Source organism: Lithobates pipiens, unplaced genomic scaffold (genome assembly GCF_037356315.1).
Source record: "Lithobates pipiens isolate NorthernLeopardFrog02 unplaced genomic scaffold, aLitPip1_a1.2 Scaffold_18, whole genome shotgun sequence".
NCBI classification, from domain to species: Eukaryota; Metazoa; Chordata; class Amphibia; order Anura; family Ranidae; genus Lithobates; species Lithobates pipiens.
This window is the reverse complement of record NW_027507758.1, coordinates 12,930,808-12,943,868: the sequence shown is the minus strand read 5'-3', so window position 1 is coordinate 12,943,868 and position 13,061 is coordinate 12,930,808. Positions and strand designations below refer to the sequence as shown.

The 13,061-nt window shown below is 44.1% G+C and overlaps 1 protein-coding gene across 2 annotated transcripts; it reads right to left on the bottom strand.

Moving 5' to 3' along the window:
* Positions 1–309: 309 nt before the first annotated feature.
* LOC143986970 (zona pellucida sperm-binding protein 4-like) lies at positions 310–9,990 on the bottom strand. Of its 2 annotated transcripts, none has more exons than XM_077485386.1 (12): positions 9,810–9,990; positions 8,464–8,585; positions 7,652–7,745; positions 7,302–7,460; positions 5,518–5,702; positions 3,454–3,551; positions 3,248–3,378; positions 1,142–1,331; positions 919–1,069; positions 767–845; positions 541–639; positions 310–473 (listed from the first exon to the last, which is right to left on the bottom strand). In XM_077485386.1, the coding sequence occupies exons 1-12, from the start codon at positions 9,988–9,990 to the stop codon at positions 328–330; spliced, it is 1,635 nt and encodes a 544-aa protein (XP_077341512.1). In that variant the 3' UTR covers positions 310–327. The 2 variants fall into 2 exon arrangements, with proteins under 2 accessions (XP_077341512.1, XP_077341513.1); XM_077485387.1 differs by having other exon boundaries at positions 7,302–7,452; positions 7,653–7,745.
* Between the last annotated feature and the right edge of the window lie 3,071 nt (positions 9,991–13,061).

Genomic DNA, 13,061 nt, shown 5'->3' with positions numbered 1-13,061 from the left:
GTTGACTCACAAGGTAAACAAGTTCTCAGTGGTATCACCGACTGTTTGACAAATCCTTTTACAGCAACTAAAGCTGCTTGAGTGCAGCTTTAGGCATTCAGGATCATCACATGATGGGGCTAGTGCATAACCAGACTGGGGCAGGATATTAGCTGAGCAAGCAGGTAAGTCCTATCCTAGCCCATTTTGAAGGATAACCCATTCTGCATTTTTTGGGTGGGAAACCACTTCTGACCAGCTTCAAATTTTAAGCCACAAATGAAGTTAAGCCTTTCTGGAACCATGTTGGGAATAAAGCTATGAGACAGATTTAGAAAAATAGTTTATTCAAACATTTGCAGTTTTAAGGTTACATGTTTGATTCCTGCGGTAAATCCACAAGCCTAGAACAGCAACAGCCACAGACCCAACAACCCCAGCAGTGGCTAGTCCTCTAACCAGGTCCAACGTGGAATGATCTGATGGATCAGTACCTAGGAAGAAATCATAAATTAAGTCTTGAATCTCAACTGAGACCAACCCCCTCCCCAGATTGATTACCTTCCAGTTTTAGGATTTCTTGATTATCCACAGAAACAAATGCAACAGGTCCTTGAGAAGTCACCGTGTTCTTCAGAGACCGAAGTTCAGCCATTCGCCCTAAAAAGAGGATCAAGTTTAATATTCCATAGTGGATGTTCTTTAAGTAAAAGGGAAACTTTATTTTTATTAAAGTGAGTTTGGGGGAAAACCCAAGATTCTTCCACCTGGATATAAATATACTCACTTCTCCTTTGACTACAAGAAACCACACAACTGTCCCTGGCAGATGGAACACAAACGGAAGCACTGCAGTGGAAGTATACCTGAAGACAAGTTTACACAGTTAATCACAGCAAAGCATTAGATGAAGACATACAATATGTTGCATTCACTTACCAAGCCATCAAGGGCAAGCTGGGTGGTGGAGTCCACAAATGTGAAGGTGCTGACCACAAAGCGCTGGTAGTAGTTTGGTATAGGTACAGCCTGTGAAGAAGCTCCAACAGGAATCAGCTGGCTCAAGTAGTTGTCTCCATTGAAAGGGCAACTGAAAAACCGAATTCAGAATTGAGATCTGCACAAGGTAGACGGGATAACTTCCATTCTACAGATTACCCACCTGTCAAACAAGATGGGCCATTGAGGAAGGAGTGTGGGATTGGCAGAGCTGGTGGCCCAGCAGTCATTTAGGACTAGGACCAGGTTTGGATCTGTTCTGCCGATGAGGCGAACCTCCAGGTAGACTGGGTCTCTGAGCACTTTGACCACAGGGTATTGTGCATCCGTGTAGTATGAGGCATAGTTGAGATCTGCATTAAAAAAAATAAAATAAAAAAAGTAACATACGCAACATGTTTTATTTTTAAATAAATGGTTGGGTTCAGGGACCCTTGAAGAAATGTCACTTGCTTGACAAAGAATTTTTCTATGAACAAACCTATTAACCCTGGAAGAGGGGGGGGGGGGTCCCTACAAACATTTCTCAATCCTGGGGAAGGTCACAACACCTTTGCCCTGAGGAAAGCATAAGGCCTTATTGAACAGCTGAAGAGTTTTAAATCCTAAAACTGAAAAACCATTTTACAGAAGACTGCATCTAGACCTCTTGCAGTGGCAAGATGTGTAATGTTATTTCATTAAGTCAGTGGGTACAAAAAGGCAGTGTTATGGGGGTACAAGTGCCCCCTTCATCAGGGCTCAACTGGCAAACCAGAAGTGAACTACAAACCTATATATGCAAGCCATGACTTTGAAGTGATGGACCACTACCACACAAGCATAAAATCTGATAGGAGTAAATTCCCAGATGCAGATCTTACCATGAGGCCAGTTAGCATGACAGACTGGTAGCTGATCACTTACTTGCTTTGAGATTGTGAGCCATGCCATTTTCACACCCCTTTGGAGGCGATGCCACAAACTGTATAGGTTCCGTGGCCTGTTTTCTTAGAGGTCATGTCCTTTATGGAGTTTTGATGCAAAGGAGTTTAGTGCCAAGTGAAGCTGCCTGGTACTTCTGGGAATGGAAATGGTCCAGCCACAAGCACCACCACGTGTGCATAACCCCCTAGCCAAGCTACAACAGTGGCCCATAGACTAACAAATGCTGCAATGTCTTGCCAAGGGAAGCTAGCATGAGCTGCTCGGGAATTAATGAGGCACAGGACAGGTTAGCAGTAAGAACTAGGCTGCCATCACACCTCATGTCAACACGTTTAGTAGAACTTAAATAGAAACGGCAAGAACCTTCCTCTGACAGAGCTCCATGTTAGGATCTGAGAACGGCTACACTGAATGACTGGACAGGTATAATAGGATCTTTGAGTTGTGTCACAGCTTTGAATATCCACCTTCCCTATTCCCAGACATTACTATACCTTACTCGCAAAGGGGGCATCTGAGTACCAAGCTAGGGGGATCAAGCAGGGAAGGGATTGGAAACACTCAGGAGATCAGCAAGTCCATTAAGAAACTGGGAGCTCAGTTGAGTGAAAACCTACAAGTAATGATTGTAGAGGAAGTACAGAAATCACAACTCGTGTTAGAAATTGTTACAAGACTGTTGCCATAGGAGACAGCAATCCTACATATGCAGATGTGGTGTCCTGCTAGGTGCCTTTCCCTGCATGGCCACCTACCTATAGAAGTCAAAGTCTGCCAGTTGCCATTGTAGCTACTTAAGGGGGTCCTTGCCATAAGCCCACTCCTACAGTTCTGTTCAAGAATAAATCAATCTTTGCATTCAAGTAGTGTCTGGTGCCCATGAATCTACCTTGCATTACACCCACTATTCCTTGTAACCCAGAAGGATGTCAGCTCTCCCAGCTTGAGGTTTTCATTAGACCAAAGGTCTGCTACACATTTAAGGAAAGCATCTCTATTGCAGGAGGGCAGATTTTGCATTACACTAGTGGTTTCCAGACTGTGGCCTTTTGCCTGGCCCTTGGAGCATTACCCGACTGCCAGTGTGCCACTGACACCAATGGGCATTATTCCTCCCACTGACAGTGGGGCACCATTACTTTCTCTAATACCAATGGGGCATCGTTTACTACTGATGCCAGGACACTTTCTACTCCCACATTGGCCACATGCCAGCCCCCCCAGAGTATGAAGGGCAGTAAACTGACCCTTTGTTTAGAAAGTTGGCAACCCCTGCATTACACCAATGGGCACTAGACTAGTGGAAGCATATTGGTTTGCTTCTATTCACTTGTATTCTCACCTTGTGCAATCCTCATCTCCAGCTCAAGAGGACCAGATGTACTGACAGGAAGAGGTGGTGGCAGAGTGTTCACTGTAAAAGGCAGCACTGGCACAATACCAGTTTCAATGATGTTGCACTGCACAGTCACCCTAGAGAAGCAGTACATTATTAGATAGATATAGTTCTAATGCGCCCCCCCAATCATGCACGATTGCTCATCTTACCTCATTGTACTGTCCCTAGTAATAGAAGATCCTTGCCATGTCTGTATTTGTCTACCAGCTTCAATAGTAGCTACATAGTTCATTGGACCATTGGGCACCTGAGTGAAAAAGTAACAGAAAGTTGCAGAGGGTGGCTTTTTGCACCCACACCACAACCTACAGAAGTGTCTGTTAAGTATACAAGTAGGGTTGATGGTGCAGTAGAGTATCAGCATACCAATTAAGCCAGTTCACAAAGGCAATAGTTAGATCAATCATGACTGGAACAGCCATATTAAATTGGCTGAATTACAGCTGGTCTGTAACCAGCTTTATGCTGGGCTGGAATGACCCAACCAGGACAGGGGCCTGCAGAGTGGCCTCTTGCCTACGGACTATGGGCACTGGCTTTTAAGGGAATGTTATTTTGGTAGGCGTTAAGAAAATCAAGTGCTAAAGAGGCAGCTAGTGGGATCTAAAGTAGTTCAGCAGTCAGGGGTGTGCCCTGCAGCAAAGTTGACATGTTACTGAAACCAGACCTGTGTTAGAGGTTCTGGTCAATGTTGGCAGCCAGCTGTAGAGCAGAAGTAACTGGTAGGCAGAAAGGAGATAGTGATGCCACTCTGAATGCAGTATGTTTGCAATGTCAAGTTTAACAGTAGTAAGTTTACTCAAATTTGAGTAGTTATAGGCAAGCATTTGTAGATTGTCCATAATGGTCCCTTGTGTTCAGCTAGGCAGCAGTGATTGGCAATCCCTGGCCACTCCAGTGTTCTCTGGGGTGGATGTGGAACAAGGCATGCATGTCAGTGCTAGTGGACGTGGCTGATCTTGCATTTGGAGCATGTGTGCCCCATCAGGCTTGCAATGAATGATCACTGCTGCCCAGCCAATGGAAAGGGAGCCTTATGGACTGAAATCACTACAAATGCTTTCCTATACCTACTTAATAGTATGTTAGACTCACATTTTAACTGCTTCTGCCCTGGAAGGTTTTACCCCCTGCCTGACCAGAGCACTTTGCAATTTGGCACTGTGTTGCTTTAACTTACAATTGCATGGTTGTGAGATGTTGCACCCAAACAGTTGATTCTTCCAACCCCCACCGTTTGCTGACACATGGAGAACTGGGATCTGCGTAGTGATTATTGGTCACTCACATCAGCTCTGAGCTCCTCACCCCTAGTGGCCACAAGGCAAAGCAACGTTGCACAACTTCACCCAGCTGTGCCATTCTGCTGCAGTACAACTGTGGTGGATGGTCAGCAAGAGGTTAAACTTGACTGCAACTAACATACTGCACTCAGGATGGCACCACTCTCCTTTGGTAGGTGTGCATGGAGGACCCTTTGAGTGGCCTTGCTTTGGATCCATGTCTCAGGTTTGAGTCACTAGTCTAAAATCATTGCTGGTTTGGGCACAGATGTGAATATGATCATTGTAAGGAAAACCCCTTACCAAGGTCTCCTGCTATAGTCTGCTTAAGGTGTTCAGCACAGCTCTCATTTGTGAGCATGCCATTGGACTACTTGCCTTGTTATTAAACAATTGTGGAATGCTTATGATCATGTGTAATATACATTGTATACAGAGTTGTGGGCTTGGCACTAGATGGCTAGTTGTTCAATTAGCCTAATTAGTTTGTTGGCTGGTAGGTATATTCCAGTTTGTATTGTTAAGGTGATGTGACCAAGTTCTACCTGATCTATGCTATAAAGTGATTAGAGTTCCAGTTTGCATCCAAGCTAGTGTCTATTATGGGCGCCTGGCTATAATACCCAGTTCCAGACTGGAGGAAGATGTAAATGGATGGAAGCACCCTAGCTGGGTCTTGGACAGTTCCATTACAATGATCTTTAGCAGCAATACCGAAGTTCAAAAGGTGCCATCATCCTCACCAATTTTGGGCAAATCAGCATTCATCTTCACCAAGTGATATCACAGCCTAAAGACCAGAATTGTAGCCAAGCATTTATACAGACCAAGAACTGCAGGCCTAATGTCTCAAGATATCACATGTATAGAGATTGTGCTAGCAAGGCTAACCTTTGCACATCAAGCAACAGACTGTATTGCAATACCTACCTGATATGCTGTGGCGCAGGATAATGGGAACCTGAACGACACAAAGGAGTTACTGGCATCTACTCTCAGCCCGGTGCAGGAGTCCAATCCAATCATCCTGGCGGAGTCCAGATGCAGAGATGGCAAGGTCAGTTCACTGGACACTGCAATCACCATGTTGCCATCAAATGTGCACTGTGTGGTCACTGTAGAACACAAAATAGGGTTTTCACCATGTAGCTCAGACATGCAATTATCTAGTCACTGATATTGTGCCTACTGCAGCATTTATGGATAGTCCAAGCCAGCCAGTCTCAAAAAGGGTTCTTTGAGCTGTGGCTGATGAACCACCTTTTTTGATGCCTAGAGGTCAAGGTTCAGCATTACATCAAATATTTTTAGCTGTATTTAAGGGTGGCATTCTGAGCACCACTTTAAGGACATTATTCCTATTGACCACTAGTATAAGGGGCAGTTTCTATTGACCCCTGAAAGTTTTTGGGGTTCCTCCAGGGTTAAAAGGTTGGTCTAATCTAACATCTGTAGACAGGTTTCATTGCAGTGAAGAGCGCAAAATTATACAGAGCAGACCATAGAACATCAGACACCTAAAAAGGTCACCAAAGTGTGACCTAGTCCAAGATAAAAAAAAAAAAAAAAAAACATCTTAAAATGCATTTAGCTATGGCCAATGTACTGGCAAACTTACCTGCCAAGCGCATCATGAAAGGTCTGGCTAAATACAATCTTTTAGCAGCAGGGATCTGATCTACCCATCTAGCTGTGATTGACAGGTAGAGCAAAGCGGAAGCTGTCATGGGCCCCCCTACTGGCAATGTCTGAATGGTCAGGTGTGCAGCACTTACCATTGCGAGCTGTGTGGGCGGCTGCTGGTGTAGCACCTACCACACAGCTCACATACTTCAAAGTCTTGCAGGACGCGGCTGCTAACAGGAACTGAGTTCCTGTTGTGGAAAAAGTACAGGAACTCCATTTCCATTAGGACTTAAGCCCTACCTACAGGCTGGCCATAGTATGTTCAGGCTGATACAGCTACCAACATGCTACAAAATAGGCTTTTCACCATGTAGCTCAGACATGCAATTATCTAGTCACTGATATTGTGCCTACGGCAACATTTATGAATAGTCTAATCCAGCCATTCTCAACCGGGGTTCCTGGAGCTGTGGCTGATGAACCACCTTTTTGACGATGCCTACAGAGGTCGAGGTTCAGCATCAAAATATATTTTTAGCCGTCTTTAAGGGTGGCATTCTGAGCACTACTTTGAAGACATTCTTCCTATTGGCCACCAGTATAAGGGGCATTGTTTTTATTGACACCTGAAAGTTTTTAGGGTTCCTCCAGGGTCTAAAGGTTGAGAAAGGCTGGTCTAATCTAACATCTGTAGACAGGTTTCATTGCAGTGAAGAGTGAAAAATTATGCAGAGCATAGAAAGTCAAACACCTAGAGGGCTGTCCATTGTACCCAAAAGGCCAAAGTGTGGCTTAGTCCAAAAAAAAAAAAAAAAAAAAAAAAAAAAAAAAAAAAAAAAAAAAAAAGCTGGTAAGACTAGTTTGCTCTGGACACCATTGTGCAGATGTTTTGCCTTAAGTACATTTTAAACCAGGTGTCAAGTCAATCATTACAAAATGCAATCTTAAAATGCTTCTAGCTATGGCCAATGTACTAGCAACCTTACCTGCAAAAAAGCAGGTCATTATGTTTTACCTACAGGCTAGCCATAGCATGTTCAGGCTGATACAGCTACCAACTTTAGTGCATCCATCAACATCCTACTTACACTTGTTGCCAAAGAAACAGGGCATTGTAGCATCACTCGGGGAGAAGCAACATCCCATTGCAGCACAGGAGTCACTGGTTACAGGCTTTTCAGCACAGGCAAGTTTGTCCTCTTTAGCAACAGCAGAGCAGACATCAGGGCTGGGGGCATCCAGGGCTTCTATACAAGAAAGCAGAGCATATAACAACATGCAGTAAATCTAGATTTTTCTTCAGTTAGGGCGAGGAGGTTAGAAACTAGGAGACATACCCCGACCCAGTAGTAAACACCCCCCCCCCATAGTAAAGAAGCTACATTGTGCTCTTGTTCCAGGGGACCATGCCATTTTTTGTTTAGATTAGACATGTTACCATTCTGTATGGGACATCTCCTCTCTGTCTTGTACTGGTCAACTGCACCATCATCATTTTCTTCCAGAAGCAAAACCATCATATAGTCCCCATCCTAGAGAAAATAAAAACCAGCATGCATTACACCAGGGGTCTCCCAACTTCTGAAACAAAGGGGGGGCCCAGTTTACTTCCTTTCAAAGTTGGGGGGTGGTTAGTGGGAGAAGATGCCCTGGCATTGGTAGGAATAGTGTCCCAAGGGCAACTCTGCCTGCAGATGGTTTGGTGAAATGCAGGAGTCTCCAAACCCAAGTTGAGTTGCCTCAGTCCATTCTGAGAAAGTCTGCTAATCCATGTCTAAACCTCCCTCCCCACCTACCAAGGATTCAGGCACTTATTTTACAAGTTACCAGGGGCTTGCCACTTATAGCCAGAACTTGTTTGGGGTAATGAAGGGTTAGAGTACTGTCCAATTTGGAAGTTCTCACTTCTGTCCTGAAGAGGCTACAAGTGAAAGCTTCTAAAGAAAGCACATTGCCGTTGAGATCTGCCATCAGAACAGGCATTGCCATTTGAGTTCCCTTCACCGTGCGTTCTGGCAACCGCTAAATGATCTCCCTTTTGTGGCAATGGTTGCCAGACAGATGACCCATTACGGGGGCAATCAATAAACCTAGGCATTCTTTGCTCTAAAGAACTAAAATTCTGGCTATACAGACACCAATGAATGCATTAACAGATTTATAGTATTAGAATTCTATTGGGACCCTAGAACTGAAATTAGTTGTCCCATGAACGCATCAAAAAGGCCAAGTCAGCGACATCAAGCTTACCTCTTCCCTTACGTAGCATCCATCATAGGCGGCAGCAATCACCATTGTGTTATTGGTGACATGACTTGCCCAGATCCCACAAGCAGAATCATTGGCGGGATCCTGAAATTTATCCTGGAAATCTGAACACAAGTTAAAATGGATTACTTACTAAGGCAGATACCAAACCAACAACAAGTGTCACATTCACTTCTGAAGGAAGATTAGCACCAGATTGTTAGACCAGCCAAACCACAGAAAGTCCTCGTTAGGCAAAACATTTAAAAGTACAACTAAAAAGGCTAAAACTTCCTTGTGTACAGAGTGGAGAGGTGTTAGAACACCTGTCAGTTTATTGCCATCTGTGCCCTGGGAGGATTCACCCTCTCCATTTGACCTACATACCATGACCATTGAAAGTGAAATGAAAAATCCTGAATCGTGAGTTGTTCAACATAAAAGGGACACTAGTTCTGGTGACCTGGGGGGGGGGGGGGGGGGTCCCCAAGGGATTCCCTTATTTTTTAGTGTCGTCCCCCTGGAAGTGAGGGGGAATCCACATGCAGTTAAGGATGATAAAAAAAAAAAAAAAAAAAAAAAAAAAAAAATCTGACAGGGGTTATAACCCTCCCTTACTCTATGCAAAAATAGAAGTTTTGCCTATAGTTCCTACAGATTGGTGTTCTGGTCCCTCCCCTCTATCCACAAAAAGAAAAAAAAAAAAAAAAAAAAAAAAAAAAATGTTGCCTTTAGTTGTAAATTAAGTCAGAGCCATGTGTTCACATCAAGATCTTTGCTTTTGGTGCAGGAAATCATCATTTTGTAAAAAAAATTCTAAGAGGCTGAAAACTGCTGGATGGTATACCAGAATCTCAAGCACTGGGGCTAAACACCCAATGTGAGAGCTTCCAGCCTGTGAAGAACCAGGCCCCATTGCCAGCCAGCTTCCCAATACACAAACACAGACCAAGAATCAAAGTGAGCCCATACACCTCTTTTGAGAATGCTTAATTCTGTGCTGACCCAGCTCCTCAATAGATCTTCATGGGTAGGGCAGCCCACCAGACTCCATGGAGAAACACCCCTCCCCAACTTGCTGTGGTACAGGAAGTGAAAGCTGCCCAATGGGACAGATTAGGAGGTATACCCATCCCATCACTAGACTTTGAAATATCTCAGGACACCGGCTACATTCTAGTGCATAGCCTGGATAATAGGACACTGATCCCTATTCAACATGTGCTACGCCCATCCACCATGTTCTGTGAGCTACCAACCAATTAGGAACAGCATCCCTACTTTTAGCAATTTTCAACCTTAAACCACAATAGTTTAAAAATTAAATAAAAAAAATAAAAAAAACGTACCCAACACTTTCAGGGAAAAGGTCAACCCTTCGGTAGGTATAGAAAAGGACAATTCCATCTTGTCCAGAGCACAGTGGAGGAGCGAGGAGCTTTCAAAGTGTCCATTGGCATCACACAGCAACCAGGACACACTGACACTCCACAACAGCGCAAAGCCCAATCCTGCCCTGGAAGAACCCATCTTGATGGTGACTTGTAATACTGACCCTCAGCCCTGACCTGAGATTTATACCCTGGAGAGAGGGCGGGGCTTCATCCTGATTGGCCAGGGACTGCTATGCACACAGGTGATCCTTATACTTGCAAAGGTGACCAAGAACTGTTGATTGTGGGTCTCTTCAAACCAATCAAGGTTCATGTTCTGGGATGATTTAAAAAAGGAGCACAATTGGTTATTACTTTGTATTTTGTTTATTTTTTTAAAATGTTATTATATTTGTTGCACTATTTTTTTTTTATATGTTTCATGACTGTACAAAAATGGGGGCTGATTTATGAAAACTGGAGAAAAGAAAGCAAAGAAAACGGGGGGCTTCTATCCATAGCAGCCAATAACCTCACCCAAGAGCTCAGTTTTTGTTTTAGCTTCCAGTGTTTAATGTCAGGCCCTTAGGGGTTCTGAGGTGCTGTGTACCTTTTGTATTATTGTGGAACACTTTTTTCATGATGTAACAATTTACAAAAGTAAAAGCTGCAGAGCCATTACCAGCCGGGTTTTATCTACTTCCCTCTCAGATCAATTCTGACATTCCTTTCCTACATCATTTTTTATTTTTGCTATAAAATTACTCAAAACCCCCCAAACATTTTGCATATTTTTTTTTTAGAGACCCTAGAGAATAAAATGGCGGGTTTTGCAATTTTTTTTTTCCACACAATATTTGTGCAGCAGTTTTTAAAATGCATATTGTTTTGAAAAAATACACTTTAGGCCAGGTTCACACTATTGGGAATTGGATGTGCATCTCACCGCATCCAATTCACATGTCAGGAGATTGTGACCGGCTCTCTATGGAGGCGGTTCACACATCTCCGGAGCGGCTCCGGTGTGAATTGCGCAGGGGTCCTGTGTGTCTTCTGGTCTGTTTCGGGTCCAAATTGAGCCAAAAATTCAGACTGAGATCAGACCTGAGATGGTGAACGGGACGCACCGGACCCCTGCTGTGAGCCGCTCCATGCTGCAGTTTGAACCCAGCCTGAATCTGAGTGTACACAAACACAATATAATATCTATTTTTTGGGGAGTAAAATATAAAAGATGATATAACTCAGTGTAAATAAATACCTAACATGTCATGTTTTAACCCAGGGGTGGCTCCATCCATTAAGGGCAGGAGGAAGTCACAGTGGCGGCATTTGATGGGCACAAGTAGGGATGAGCTTTGAGTTAGAGTCGAACGTAAATTCGACTCGAACATCGGCTGTTGGATCTTTTGATGAAGATCGAACATTATGGGCCGTTCACGCCAAATTTGAGCAGCACGTCACGGCCCATAATGTACTGCGTCATCGCAGTGCATTGCTGGCTGATGATTGGCCAAGCATGCACTATGACCTGCATGCTTGGCCAATCACAGCCAATCAAAGGCAGCGTGCCTGTGGCGAATTATGGCTCAGGGGGTTAAGTACACACCCCACACTATTTAAGGCCGCCTGCATGTCGGCCGTGTGTAGAGTGTTGGTGGCATTTGTTAAAGAGAGAGACTGTCATTTCATTTAGTTTCAGCAGACAGACAATTCCTTCCTGGTGTTCTGTTGCTAATATACTTCAGGCAGGTGAGACAGATAGATAGCTGCAGTGTATTGTGTGTGTATATATATATATATATATATATATACAGTATCTCACAAAAGTAAGTACACCCCTCACATTTTTTAAAATCTTTTCTTCTATCTTTTCATGTGACAACACTGAAGAAACTACCCTTGTCTACAATGTAAAGTAGTGAGTGTACAGCTTGTATAACCACTTTCACACCGGACCACTTTGCTGGCTTAAGACCAGACCACTTTTTGCCATTTGGCACTGCGTCGATTTAACTGACAATTGCGCAGTCGTGCGACGTGGCTCCCAAACAAAAATTACGTCCTTTTTTTTTCCCCCCACAAATAGAGCTTTCTTTTGGTGGTATTTGATCACCTCTGTGGTTTTTATTTTTTTCACTATAAACAAAAATAGAGCGACAATTTTGAAAAAAAAAACGCATTCTTTTTTACTTTTTGCTATAATAAATATGCCAACGTACATAGTTGTGCGCCGGTCGGGACGTGGTTAACAGTGTAAATTTCCTGTCCCCTCAAAAAAACTCAACACACAGCCATAAATGTCTAAACCGCTGGCAACAAAAGTCAGTACACCCCTAAGTGAAAATGTCCAAATTGGGCTCAAAGTGTCAATATTTTGTGTGGCCGCCATTATTTTCCAGCACTGCCTTAACCCTCTTGGGCATGGAGGTCACCAGAGCTTCACAGGTTGTCACTGGAGTCCTCTTCCCCTCCTCCATGATGACATCACAGAGCTGGTGGATGTTGGAGACCTTGCGCTCCTCCACCTTCCATTTGAGGATGCCCCACAGATGCTCAATAGGGTTTAGGTCTGGAGACATGCTTGGCCAGTCCATCGCCTTTACCCTCAGCTTATTTAGCAAGGCAGTGGTTGTCCTGGAGGTGTGTTTGGGGTGGTTATCATGTTGGAATACTGCCCTGCGGCCCAGTCTCCGAAGGGAGGTGATCATGCTCTGCTTCAGTATGTCACATTCATGGTTCCCTCAATGATCTGTAGCTCCCTAGTGCCGGCAGCACTCATGCCGCCACAGACCATGACACTCCCACCACCATGCTTGACTGTAGACAAGACACACTTGTCTTTTTACTCCTCACCTGGTTGCTGCCACACACGCTTGTCACCATCTGACACCAATTAAGTTTATCTTGGTCTCATCAGACCACAGGACATGGTTCCAGTAATCCATGTCCTTAGTCTGCTTGTCTTCAGCAAACAGTTTGCAAGCTTTCTTGTACATCAACTTTAGAAGAGGCTTCCTTCTGGAACGACAACCATGCAGACCAATTTGATGCAGTGTGCGGCGTATGGTCTGAGCACTGACAGGCCGACCCCCCACCCCTTCAACCTCTGCAGCAATCCTGGCAGCACTCATATGTCTATTTCCCAAAGACAACCTCTGGATATGATGCTGAGCACGTGACCTCAACTTCTCTGGTTGAATATGGTGAGGCCTGTTCTGAGGGGAA

Coding starts and splice junctions, on each gene's coding strand:
- LOC143986970 (XM_077485386.1), bottom strand. CDS start 9,990: ATGGGTTCTTCCAGGGCAGGATTGGGCTTTGCGCTGTTGTGGAGTGTC. Junction 1,332..3,247: donor GGAGATGAGGATTGCACAAG/GTGAGAATACAA, acceptor TTTTTAATGCAG/ATCTCAACTATGCCTCATAC. Junction 640..766: donor TTCTTGTAGTCAAAGGAGAA/GTGAGTATATTT, acceptor TCCTCTTTTTAG/GGCGAATGGCTGAACTTCGG.